The following is a 12,752-nucleotide window of genomic DNA, read 5'->3' on the forward strand; positions in this document are numbered from 1 at the left end:
TTCAGAAAATACGTATTTAATTAAAATTTTTGGCAACAATTATTGTTCAGAAATCATTTGTGGCATTTTTCAATGTGTTTGTGTGTGTGTTTTATTCTTTTATTTTTTTAATTTTTGGTATTGTTTTAATAAAAATTTTTGGAAAGTAGTAGAGAAACTGTTTAAAGTATATTGATTTCGTTGAAATCATATAATAGAAGTATAAATTCTTACGTGCGTACAAAGTACACACATTCTTTTTTTAATCTCTTTAGAGTGTTCCCATGCTTCTTGTCATACTCCTTTCTGCACTCTAGGATTCTCCGTGGCCACCTGTTATTATAATATCTGGCTTTGTGACCGGCCCAACGCTATTTCATTTTTGTTATTTCTTCAACGATATCCCTGAACTTCATTCGGCTTTATATCGGTGTTTATAATCTTGTCCTTCAGTAATACTACAAGCAAGTTTCGTTCCAATGCATGTGTTATTAGTATATTATTCAACGAGCATGTAATGATGGCTATTACTCACGATGATGAAGTTTGTAATTCATCAGAGTGAGTATTAGCCATTACATGCAAGTAGAATACTATACTTTTTCTACGACCTTTTTTATTTGGATTAGTAGAAAAATATAATTATCAACTAGTAACATTATTTAAAACGAAATATATTATTTTTCATAAAAAAATATATTTTATATAACTATGGCAACACTGTTAGAATTACTGAGCTTATGAAACAATAAACAGTTGTCATTATGTCATGGAATGGCGGTGGCTTTTAAAAATAAGACATATTTTAAGGCAATTACATGAAAAAGAACGTGTGCTCTCAATTAAAATCTATTGTACTGTACAATGAACAGTAAGTAAAACAGAATTCATTGATATGAATTTCATATCAGTAAGTCCTTTTACGAAATTAATACCGATTGTTTATTGTTTACCTTTTTATAACGTCAATCTTAAAATGTCAAATGTTGAAATTTAAACGTAAAAAATATACTAACCCGTTGTTAAAGTTCAAAATCCTTTAAACATTTTTCAAATTTAATTGTTCATATAAATTACAATGAATATTTATTAAATAAACAAGTTTAAGTAATTTTATTTGCTAATAGGTATATTAAAAGTGCCATGCACCACTTGAATCTAACTTCAACCCGTGAGTAATGACCCGCGAGTAACTTCAGCCCGTGAGTAATGAATTATTACTCACGGGTAAAGTAATGGGTGTTATTATCTATTCAAAAATAGCGAATAATGAGTATATTATTAAACGGTCGTAGAAAAACACCTTTTTGTTTAAATTTATAGGGATTGAGGTGTTTTATTAAGATATATTTTATGAACGCTAGTTTACCGAAAGTTGTCCATCCCAGTTGTGTTTTCTATTAATTTCAGCATCTTGATTTGAATGTTTCCTAGTTTGATGACATGGCCTAGGTATACATAATGTTTAACATTTTCTATGGTATGGTTTTATATTATTACATTTATCTGATCACGGCTCATTATTTTTGTTTTACTGTATCATTTTTAAGCCTGCTGCTCCGGAAACTTCATTTAATTGTTGTCAAATTTCATTTAGTTCTTGGATATTATCTGCTGTTAAAACGATACCACCTGCAAATCTCAAACGGTTTAAGTATTATCCTTTCATTGTTGTTCCATTCTAACTTTTTAAAAATGTCTTCTAGAGCAAGGGTGAATAGTTTGGGAGAAATGGTATCTCCTTGTCTCACTACCCGTGATTTCTGATTTAATATTCATAGTATTTTTGTATAGAACAAGTGATGGAGTTTAAATACCTAGGCATCACACGATCTAGCTACGGAAGACTCGAAACAGAAGTGGAAGATCAAGTGAATGGAGCAAACAGAGCCGCAGGTTTCCTGAATGACACAATATGGAGAAATAAAAATATCGGAAAAGAAATGAAAGGCAGAATTTACAAAACAGTCATCAGACCAATAATGACATACTCGGCAGAAACACGACCCGACACAGAGAGGACAAAAAGATTGCTCGAAACAGCGGAGATGAAAACCCTTCGAAAAATCGATGGTAAGACTCTATGGGGCAGAGCTAGAAGTACAGATATACGACGGAGATGCAAGGTGGATAACATTAACAACTGGGTAATAAACAGAAGAATAGAATGGAATGACCACATAAGCCGAATGACAACAAATAGCGTAGTCAGGACAGCGAGAGAAGGTTCCCCAATAGGAAGACGATCAGTGGGAAGACCACGAAAACGATGGAACAACTTACTAGAGGCACATTGAAAAAACAGACAGAGTCATGTCTATACAAAAAGAAGAAGAAGACGAAGTATTTTTTGTTACAAAATTACCCTTTGTGATCTTCCCGATAAAAATGATAAGGGCTCCACCATTTATACCATATAAGCGTATAAAAGAATAGTGGGAAGCAATAATATGTCACATTCACAAAAAAAGGAGATAAGATCGAATTCCAAAAATGGACGAAAATGATCTAAAAATATTTAACGTCAAAAATTGGAGAATGAAAGCAATGGACAATGAGGAATGGAGGAGAATGGTCAATCAAGCCATGAGCCTAGTAGGCTCGATTAATTATTATTAATTTAGTTCAGTATTTTGTAGTAAAATACGATCTTGATTGCAGCTTTACCTATATTTTTTATTTTTTTCCGTTTATTTCTTTATGCTATTTTCAGTTTCTATAAATGCAGGTATATTTAATATTAGCGCAAATTTTTCCTAAGCCTAGTACTGTCCATTATCCTAGAGAGCTACAGTCGGAAAAATTAAAGAATACCCATGAACGAACATATAAAACACGCTGTATTTTCCTTTCACCGTGTCACAAAGAAAATTGTCCAGTGCAAGTACATGTAACAATAATTATTACATGTACTTGCGCTGGCCAATTTTTCATCTGACACGGTGACAGGAAAATACAGCGTGTTTTATATGTTCGTTCATGGGTATTCTTTCATTTTTCCTACTGTACTTACCTACTATAGTAGTTATTTGCGAAGAAATGTGGTGGTGTTTTTTATTATCCTAGTAAAGAAGTATATGCGTGGTTGCTAAGGTTAGAGGTTATTAGATTACTTTTAAATATTTTGTTCGTTTGATTGTTAAGCAATTTTGATAAGACACTTTAAATTTAAGCGCAGATCGAACAATTTCAGTTTATCGATTGATGTTGCACCAATAACAAGTATTAATAGTATTTATTTGTCATTTAAAAACTAGTTTGTTTAATTATGAAACTGATATCGTAATTTATTGATAAACGTGGACAAGTTCAAAAGAATCGCGTCTAATTTAGTGCAATTTTTTAAAATGTGGAGGACTAGTAGAATCGTGGAGAAGTGTCCGAGAGTTGCTACTCGGACTTATGTAAGTTGTAAAATTGCAAATAATTGTAATGCATTTTAATAATTTAATTTTATACTAAAATTTCCTAAAAATTTTATTTAATGTTTTTTTAAAGATAATTATCAAGTATAAGTAGTCTGGGTAAGTTATCGAAAAGAATTCCATTTTTGGGAAAAGTTTGTTAACAGTTATTTTATTGCTGGAATCGAATCTTCTTCTTCTTGTGGTGCTTTCTCCTTTAGTGGAGGTTAGCAACTACACTGGCAAATCTGTCTCTGTCCAATGCGGCTCTAAACAAAGATGTTGAATCAAGGCCGGTTCAGTCTCTGATATTTCTAAACCATGAAACCTGGCGCCTACCGGGACCCCGTTTTCCTTCAATCCTACTCTGGATAATCCGTTGCGTAAGGTGGTTGTATATTTTTTTTAGTTTCTCATTATGTGTCCCAGGTAGCTAACTTTTCTGACTTCAATGATTTTTAGCAGTTCCTTATTTGTACCTATTCTCCTCAGAACATTTTCTTGGTGATGTGGGTTGTGCAAGGTATTTTCAAGATTCTTCTATAAATCCAAAGTTCAAAGGCTTCTAACTTGTTCATCAGTGTTATGTTGAGTGTCCAGGCCTTCGTTCAATACAAAAGTATTGACCACACATAGCAATGCAGAAAACGACATCTAAGACTGATATTAATGCTACTATTACAAAATAAACTCTTCATTTTAATAAACCTTGGTCGGACAACCTCTATTCTCGCTCGTACTTCTTGTTCATAATCAAGTTTATTGTCGAACCAGCAACCAAGATATTTGTATTGGTTTACGTATTCAAGCTGTTGATGGTTCACATACCTATATTGGAAGGGGTAAATTGTTGTTCCTTGATATTTTCATAACTTTGGATTTCGCAGTATTGATCTATTTCCCAGTTTTTGCACAACTCGCAGTAACCCTATTTAACAGTATCTGAAGACTATGGTCCGAATCAGTCATTAATACCATGTCCTCTGCATAGCGGATGTTATTTACTCTTTGGCCGGTTATCCTAATTGCTTTTGAAGAGTGCGATAAAGCGTACGCAAATATTACCTCAGGGTAGACGTTAAACAATATCGGTGATAGCACACAACCGCGTCTGACACCTCGTTGTATTTCAATTGGCCTTGACGTGTTACCATTGGTCTTTATGATTGCTGTCTGAATCCAATAAATACCCTCTATAATTTTAGTATCTCTTTTGTCGACTCCGATGTCTTTCAATCTTTCTATCAAGCTCCTGTGCTGCACCCTGTCGAACGCTTTTTCAAAATCTATAAAACATAAAAAATAGGTCTGCTTGCTGATCTTTGCACCTTTGTGCCAGAGTTTGAAGATAGAATATTGCTTGTCATGTCCCCATACCTTTCCTGAAGCCAAATTGTTCTTGACCGGTCACATTCCTCGTCACATCTTCTTTCAATCTTCCGCAATTTTGGTAAGACACTTTAAATTTAAGCGCAGATCAAACAATTTCAGTTTATCGAACGATGTTGCACCAATAACAATTATTAATAGTATTTGTCATTTAAAAACTAGTAGTTTGTTTAATTTGAATTTGAAACTGATATCGTAGTTTATTGATAAATGTGTATAAGTTCAAAAGCATCGCGTCTAATTTAGTGCAATTTTTCAAAATGTGGAGGACTAGTAGGATCGTGGAGAAGTATCCTAGAGTTGCTACTCGGACTTATAGTATGGTATAACTAGATCCAAACCCAGACATCCAAAATAAAAGTTTACCTCCAACACCAAATTTTTCTATATGCTCCACATAATGTTCAGAAAAAAGTCACACCATTTTGAGCGTCGGGTTTGGGGGGAGAGGAGGGAGAGGTGGAGAAAGCGGTAAATTCGTAGTCCTTTACGTTTTTCGTCAATATTTATAAAACTATGCGGTTTAGCATTAACAACCTTCAATAAAAAAATGTTCTACAATAAATTTGAAATAAGGCCCTATATGCATAATCTTTCTAGAATGAACGGTTCCAAAGTTATGGAGGTAGTATAATATAATTGGTCAAAAAAAAGGGGCTAACCCAAACATCCAAAGTAAAAGTTTTCCTCCAACACCAAATTGCTCTATATGGTCCACAGTAAAAAGTTACACCATTTTGAGCGTCCGGGTTGGAGGGGAGATGGGGGAGAAGTCTGTAAATTAGTAGTTTTTTTAAGTTTTTCGTCAATATTTCTAAAACTATGCTTTAGCATAAACAATGTTCTATACAAAAATGTTCTACATACAATTTAAAACAAAAAGGGTCCGATACATAATTGTTATAAAATCAACAGTTCCAGAGTTACGGAGGGTGAAAAGTGGAGGTTTTCGATACTTTTTATATTTTTTGGGCAATTTATAATATTATTATTGATGGAAAAAATTTTCTTTAACGGGATTGTGTTTTGTAAATAAAATTTGCTATTTCAGTGGCCGATGGTATGTTAGTGATAAGCCCTTGAATAAACGGCAACCTTACCACCCAAAGTCATCATCAATTGCATAAACATATAAAAAGTATCGAAAAGCTCCACTTTTCACCCTCCGTAACTCTGGAACCGTTGATTTTATAACAATTATGTATAAGACCTTTTTTGTTTTAAATTTTATGTAGAACATTTTTGTATAGAATATTGGTTACGCTAAAGCACAGTTTTAGAAATATTGGCGAAAAACATAAAAAAACTACTAATTTAACGATTTCTCCCCCATCTCCGAAATTTCTCCCCCATCTCATCCCCTTCACGAAATGGTGTAACTTTTTACTGAACAATATGTGGACCATAAATAGAATAATTTGGTGTTGGAGAAAAACTTTTACTTTGGATGTCTGGGTTAGGCATTTTTTACCAATTATCCTATACTACCTCCGTCACTTTGGAACCGTTCATTTTAAAAGAATTATGCATAGGGCCTTTTTTATTTCAAATTGAATGAAGAACATTTTTATATAGAAGGTTTTAGAAACCGCATAGTTTTAGAAATATTAACGAAAAACGTAAAAAACTACGAATTTACCGGTTTCTCCCTCTCTCCCCCCAAACCCGACGCTCAAAATGGTGTGACTTTTTTCTGAACATTATGTGGACCATATAGAACAATTTGGTGTTGGAGGATAACCTTCACTTTGGATGTCTGGGTTATGCCATCTTTTGGATTAATTGTATTATACTATTATGTGTAAGTTGTAAAATTGCTGCTAATTGTAATGCATTTTAATAATTTAATTTTCCTTAATTCCTTGTCATTTTTAATGAGTTTATTCTTCTTCTTTAGCGGCCATTTTCTTAGCGAAGGTTGGTGATAACTTCTGCAAAGTCTTCTCTATTTTGGGCTTTTCTTAATAAACTTTGAAAGTCTAATCCTGTCTATTTGATGTTGCACAGCCAGGTCATTTGTCGTCTACCCGGGCCGCGTCTTCCTTATATTTTCCCTTCTATAATAACTTGAAGGAAGTTATACCTGTTGTGTCTAAATATGTGTCCAAGATAAGATGTTTTACGTTTCTTGACAATTTCTGTGAGTGTTAATGAGTTTAAAGATAATAACTATAAAGTATTTTATTCATTCTTTTGTGCCGTCTTTAGTCTTTCTTTTGTTAAGGCCCGGCAGGTGCGTATTAAAATGGCGACATTTCTTCTTCTCGTCCCTTCTTCTTCTTCTTCTTCTTCTTCTTCTTGCAGATCCTTTTCCTGTCGGAGCTTGGTTATCATCACAGCTATCCGTAGCTTATTGTCGGCTGCTCTGAGCTGTTGAGCTGCACCTATACAACTCTCTTAGGTTTCTCAGCCAGGAAATTCTTCGTCTTCCTATGGATCTTTTATCCTTAATTTTACCTTACATTATGAGCCTTAATATATCTCATTTCGCATCTCTGGTAATGTGGTCTAAATATTCCAGATTCCTTGTTTTGATGTTCTTTATGACCTCGCAATCCTTTTGTAGCATTCTTAACACTTCTGCATTTGTAACTCATTGGATCCATAGTATTTTCAAAATCCTTTTATAGCATCAAATCTCAAATGCTTCCAACTTCTTTATATTATCCACTTTTAGTGTCCAGCCTTCCATTCCATACAACCAAGTCGGGAACACGTAGCATCTTAAAACTCGTATCCTTAGCTCCAAAGGAAGATCTCAATTAAACAACGTTTTTCCATTTTTATAAAAATGCTTGTCTTGCGATTTCAATGTGTGTCCTTATTTATCTACCTTGGTTATAGTATCCATTTACCCAGGTTGCCAAATATTTGTAGTTATTCACTCTTTATACTTGTTTTCCTTCGATATCTTGCCTTTCTACAGTATGTTGCTTAGAAATAATCATGAACTTGGTTTTCTTAACGTTCATGTGTAGTCCATATTTTATATAATAGGCTTGATGTAATATATTTACTAATCGTCTCAGTGTTTCTAGACTGTCTGCAAAAATAGCGGTGTCATCTGTGTATCTTATGTTATTCAAGATTTTTCCGTTTATTGATATATCCTCTTCTTCCTCTGATATTGCTTCCTGATAAATATCTTCGCTGTACAGATTTAATAACAAAGGGGACAGCACGCAACCCTATCTAACACCTCTTTTGATCTCTATAGTTTCTGTTTCGACATTTTTGATTCTAACCTTTGCTTTTTGATTCCAGTACAGATTTACAATGACCCGTATATCTCGACTATCCACATTCTTTTCTTATAACAGTTCGTCCCTCCGATTGTTCATTTAATGAGAACTCTTAGAATTTAAGAATCTTTAGAATTTAACTCAGAAGAAAAATCCTGATGAGATGAATAGGTGGAAAAGAAAAAATTATAAGGCCAAAAAACCCAATGGAGACTTAAATATTATAAAATGAATTTTGAACAGAAACATGCGGTTAAATAGATAGAAGATTTGCTTCTCCATTAACGTGAAAACTGACATGACAGAACGGTCAATTTATGAGTGGGGCATAGACCTAATGAACATTTTATATATGCCTGTGGTTAAGTTAGTGGGAAAGAATCAAAATAAGTGAGAGATTAAACAGAATATTTAGTTGATAGACGAGTTGACCGTCAACTATTTTTAGTAAAACATAAAGGTAATAATTGAATAAAATTAACAGTAATTGTAATGAAATATTTATTTGAAATAAAATAACAGACATGTGACGTCCATAATGTTACAAAATAAGATTGCGTATATTGTCAAAAATGCTTAAAAGAAAAATATTATGCTTTTTTATTATTGATATTAGATAATTGTTTAAAAATATTCGTAATGCGAAGAAAAATCTTAATACAGCTCTGCGCAACCATTATAATATCTTCCATAAAAAGACCAATATAACCAGAAATGTGTTAATCACCCAAACTAATTATTTATTTTTAGATAATATTGGTTGATAACAATGGCTATAATTAGAAGTGCTAAAATTAGTGTACCATACTTAATTTACTTACGTAAAATGATACTGTTGTAGGACATTTTGGAGGTTTTTAGACTAGATCGTACTCCTAGGCCAGGGTAATAAGACAAAAGTATACCCTGTTCGTGACACTTCAACTGCCAGGGTACTGAAGCGTTTTTTCGACAGGTAATACCTATAAAAACAAATTGTAACTATTTCCTGCGTAGGATCTGGCGGCCATTTTTATTTACAAACAATTTAGTGTCAAAAACGGTCTTTTTCCCTTTTTTCAAATTAATGGAAGACAGTAAGACTTGTGGTTTTCTTGGTACAGACATCTTCGAGAGAATGGAAGAAGCTTTAAAATGGCGTACTACAAAGTTTAATACACTCATTTGGTATTAATATAATTGCGAAAAAAGGTCGAAATTTTAAAAAAATTAATTTCGCAATAACTATTGTAAAAATAATTACATATAGAGCTTTGAAATTTTGGTCAAATGAGGGTTCTTTGGTGCTTAATATGTGACACAAATTCCAAAGCGATTCATTCAATTGTTTAAATTTTATTCAAATTGTTTATTCCAGAGAGCTTTTTTTGCAATAACATAAGTCAGAAAAAATAATGTTAGAACCATTCTACAGGTGTCAAATGAAAGAGCATGAGCTAAACTTTCAATCTGGTGTAAAAAAGTGAACAAAAAATGAATTTATTAGTAATAAATAATTATGCAAAAGTATCGTCAATTTATCTTTTTTTGAATCCTTTAAACTTTTTAGATAACTATTTTCAGTAGTAATTGCACAAGAGCGCTAAAATTATTGAATTTTTCCCGAGTGGCACTTTGAGAGTTTAAATTTCACGAGCCGAAGGCGAGTGAAATTATGTCAAAGTGTCACGAGGGCAAAAATTCTATATTAATTTTAGAGATCGAGTGCAATTTGTTGCGATTATTTCATGAATAAAACTGTTCAACACCAAAATTTTATTGTAATTTATTTATGTAAGTAAATAAATCATAAACACACACACACACACACACACACACACACACACACACACACACACACACACACACACACACACACACACACACACACACACACACACACACACACACACACACACACACACACACACACACACACACACACACACACACACACACACACACACACACACACACACACACACACACACACACACACACACACACACACACACACACACACACACACACACACACACACACACACACACACACACACACACACACACACACACACACACACACACACACACACACACACACACACACACACACACACACACACACACACACACACACACACACACACACACACACACACACACACACACACACACACACACACACACACACACACACACACACACACACACACACACACACACACACACACACACACACACACACACACACACACACACACACACACACACACACACACACACACACACACACACACACACACACACACACACACACACACACACACACACACACACACACACACACACACACACACACACACACACACACACACACACACACACACACACACACACACACACACACACACACACACACACACACACACACACACACACACACACACACACACACACACACACACACACACACACACACACACACACACACACACACACACACACACACACACACACACACACACACACACACACACACACACACACACACACACACACACACACACACATTTATGTAAGTACAATTAGGTATATACACAGTTAGTATAAATATTAATTTGACGGTTGAAAGTCGTCACTTTTATAATTTTTAAAACATTAATTGTCATTAATGTCACTGAATGTATTTTTTCGTAGCAACGAAGGGCATCTGACGTAATATACTTGACGACGGGGAATTATCAAAAATTATCGATTTAATTTAGATTTGGGTAGGTTTTTATTGGTCAGAATCTCCTATGAATGAAATAATCAAAATATTCTATTTTTTACCGTTTTTTAGGTGCATAACTACCAAGTAATGTTATTTATATGATAATTGATGAAAAATTGTAATAAATAAATATAATTTCTTATTTAAAAAATGAAAAGTTTATAAGGAAAAATTGAACATACTTTTGCATAATTATTTATTACTAATAAATGCATTTTTTCATTCACTTTTTTTAAACCAATTTGAAAGTTTAGCTCATGCTCTTTCATTTGACACTTATAGAATGGTTCTAACATTATTTTTTTCTGACTTATGTTATTGCCAAAAAAAATCTCTCTGGGATAAACAATTTGGATAAAATTTAAACAATTCAATAAATCGCTTTGAAATTTTTGTCACATATTAAGCAATAAAGAACCCTAATTTGACAAAAATTTCAAATCTTATTTTTACAATAGTTATTGCGGAATTAATTTTTTTGAAATTTCGACCTTTTTTCGCAATTATATTAACAATAAATGAGTGTATTAAACTTTGTAATACGCAATTTTAAAGCTTTAAACCATTCCCTCGAATATGCTTGTACTAATGTACATAATAAGTTTTCCATTAATTTTCAAAAAAAAAATGAAAAAATGGCCGTTTTTGACACAAAATTGTTTATTAATATAAATGGCCGCCAGATCCTACCCTGGAAATAGTTACAATTTTTTCTCATAGGTATTACCCGTCGGAAAAACGCTTCAGTACCCTGACTGTTAAAGTGTCATGGAAAAAACGTTATTACCCTGGACTATCCAAGCAAAAGGTATACATAAGTAACTTTTTAATCATTGTCTTGAGGTCTTGTACATTTATTCATCAAATTCTATCTCTCTATCTATCTAATCAGCCCTAAACATCCATCCTTGGATATAGGCCTCTTCTTCCTTCTTCCAAGCCTCACTTTTTTTTGCAATTTGAATCCATTTTAAGCCGGCGTGTTTCTTCAAATCATCTAACTCTCATAATTTGTGGCGTTTCCCTTGTCTCTGTGGTTCCACGGTCTCCAATATATAATCGTCTTGGTCCATCTTTTATCCTTTTGCTACTTGGGTCGAAACATTTTTCACTTTTGTTTTGTTACGGATCCATTCGTTTGTTTTTCCTGTCTGATTGTTTAATTTTTAAAAGTCAAAAGGCAGATATCGAGCACTGAATTTATTAAATTTTGCCCAAGTATACTTTTGCTATCTAGAGTATCCTCAGGGGCATTTCGTCAATAAAAGCCATTTCTGCCCCCCTATTGCAAAAATGTAGAACCTACTGGCACTTTAATTTATCTGTTTTGTCCTTTGTCCAGTGTTTAGTTAGATGTTAATTTAAGTTTGCCACCAAATTATTTATTTTAATTAAATGACATTCGAGGATACCTTCTTTTATTGACGAAATGCCCCTGAGGATACTCTAGATAGCAAAAGTATACTTGGGCAAGATTTAATAAATTCAGTGCTCGATATCTGCCTTTTGACTTTTAAAATTCATATATTCGAGCATTCAACCATTTCCTTTTTTTTATTGTTTAATGTTCAGCATTTGTTTTTCCGTGGACCTTCCTGTCTTTGCTACTTTTTCCATATTTTTCTTTGTAAACATCCATGTCTGAGAGCCATATATGAGGACAGGGAGTATACATTGATTGAAGACTATTTTTTTAGGTATTGGGGGTATATACTGTTCTTTAGAAATAGGACAGTTTTCCGAATGATGACCAGGCCAATCTTATTCTTTTCTTTAGTTCTTCTGTCTGATTTTCTTTACTTAATTACCCTTTAGCTTGTTCTATTCTTGTTTGTGCCACTGTAGTTACTAGTTCTTCTTGTTGATTGGTCAACAAATTGATCATCAAATGCCAGGTGGATTAAATACCTTTGATAAGGTCTTTTCCAGTGAGTGATCGTCTTCATCCACTAAGTAGGCCAGCTCATTTATAATTTATTTCAAC

General features: G+C 33.5%; 1 protein-coding gene across 1 annotated transcript in view; it reads left to right on the forward strand.

Moving 5' to 3' along the window:
* Positions 1-3,160: 3,160 nt before the first annotated feature.
* LOC126880063 (alpha-aminoadipic semialdehyde synthase, mitochondrial) overlaps positions 3,161-12,752 on the forward strand; it is a 73,139-nt gene continuing 63,547 nt past the window's right edge. Inside the window, exon 1 of the mRNA XM_050643719.1 lies at positions 3,161-3,383. Coding sequence (XP_050499676.1) covers positions 3,327-3,383 — 57 coding nt within the window. The 5' untranslated portion in view covers positions 3,161-3,326. The remainder of the gene's footprint in view (positions 3,384-12,752) is intronic.

Source organism: Diabrotica virgifera, chromosome 2, assembly GCF_917563875.1.
Source record: "Diabrotica virgifera virgifera chromosome 2, PGI_DIABVI_V3a".
Taxonomy (NCBI): domain Eukaryota; kingdom Metazoa; phylum Arthropoda; class Insecta; order Coleoptera; family Chrysomelidae; genus Diabrotica; species Diabrotica virgifera.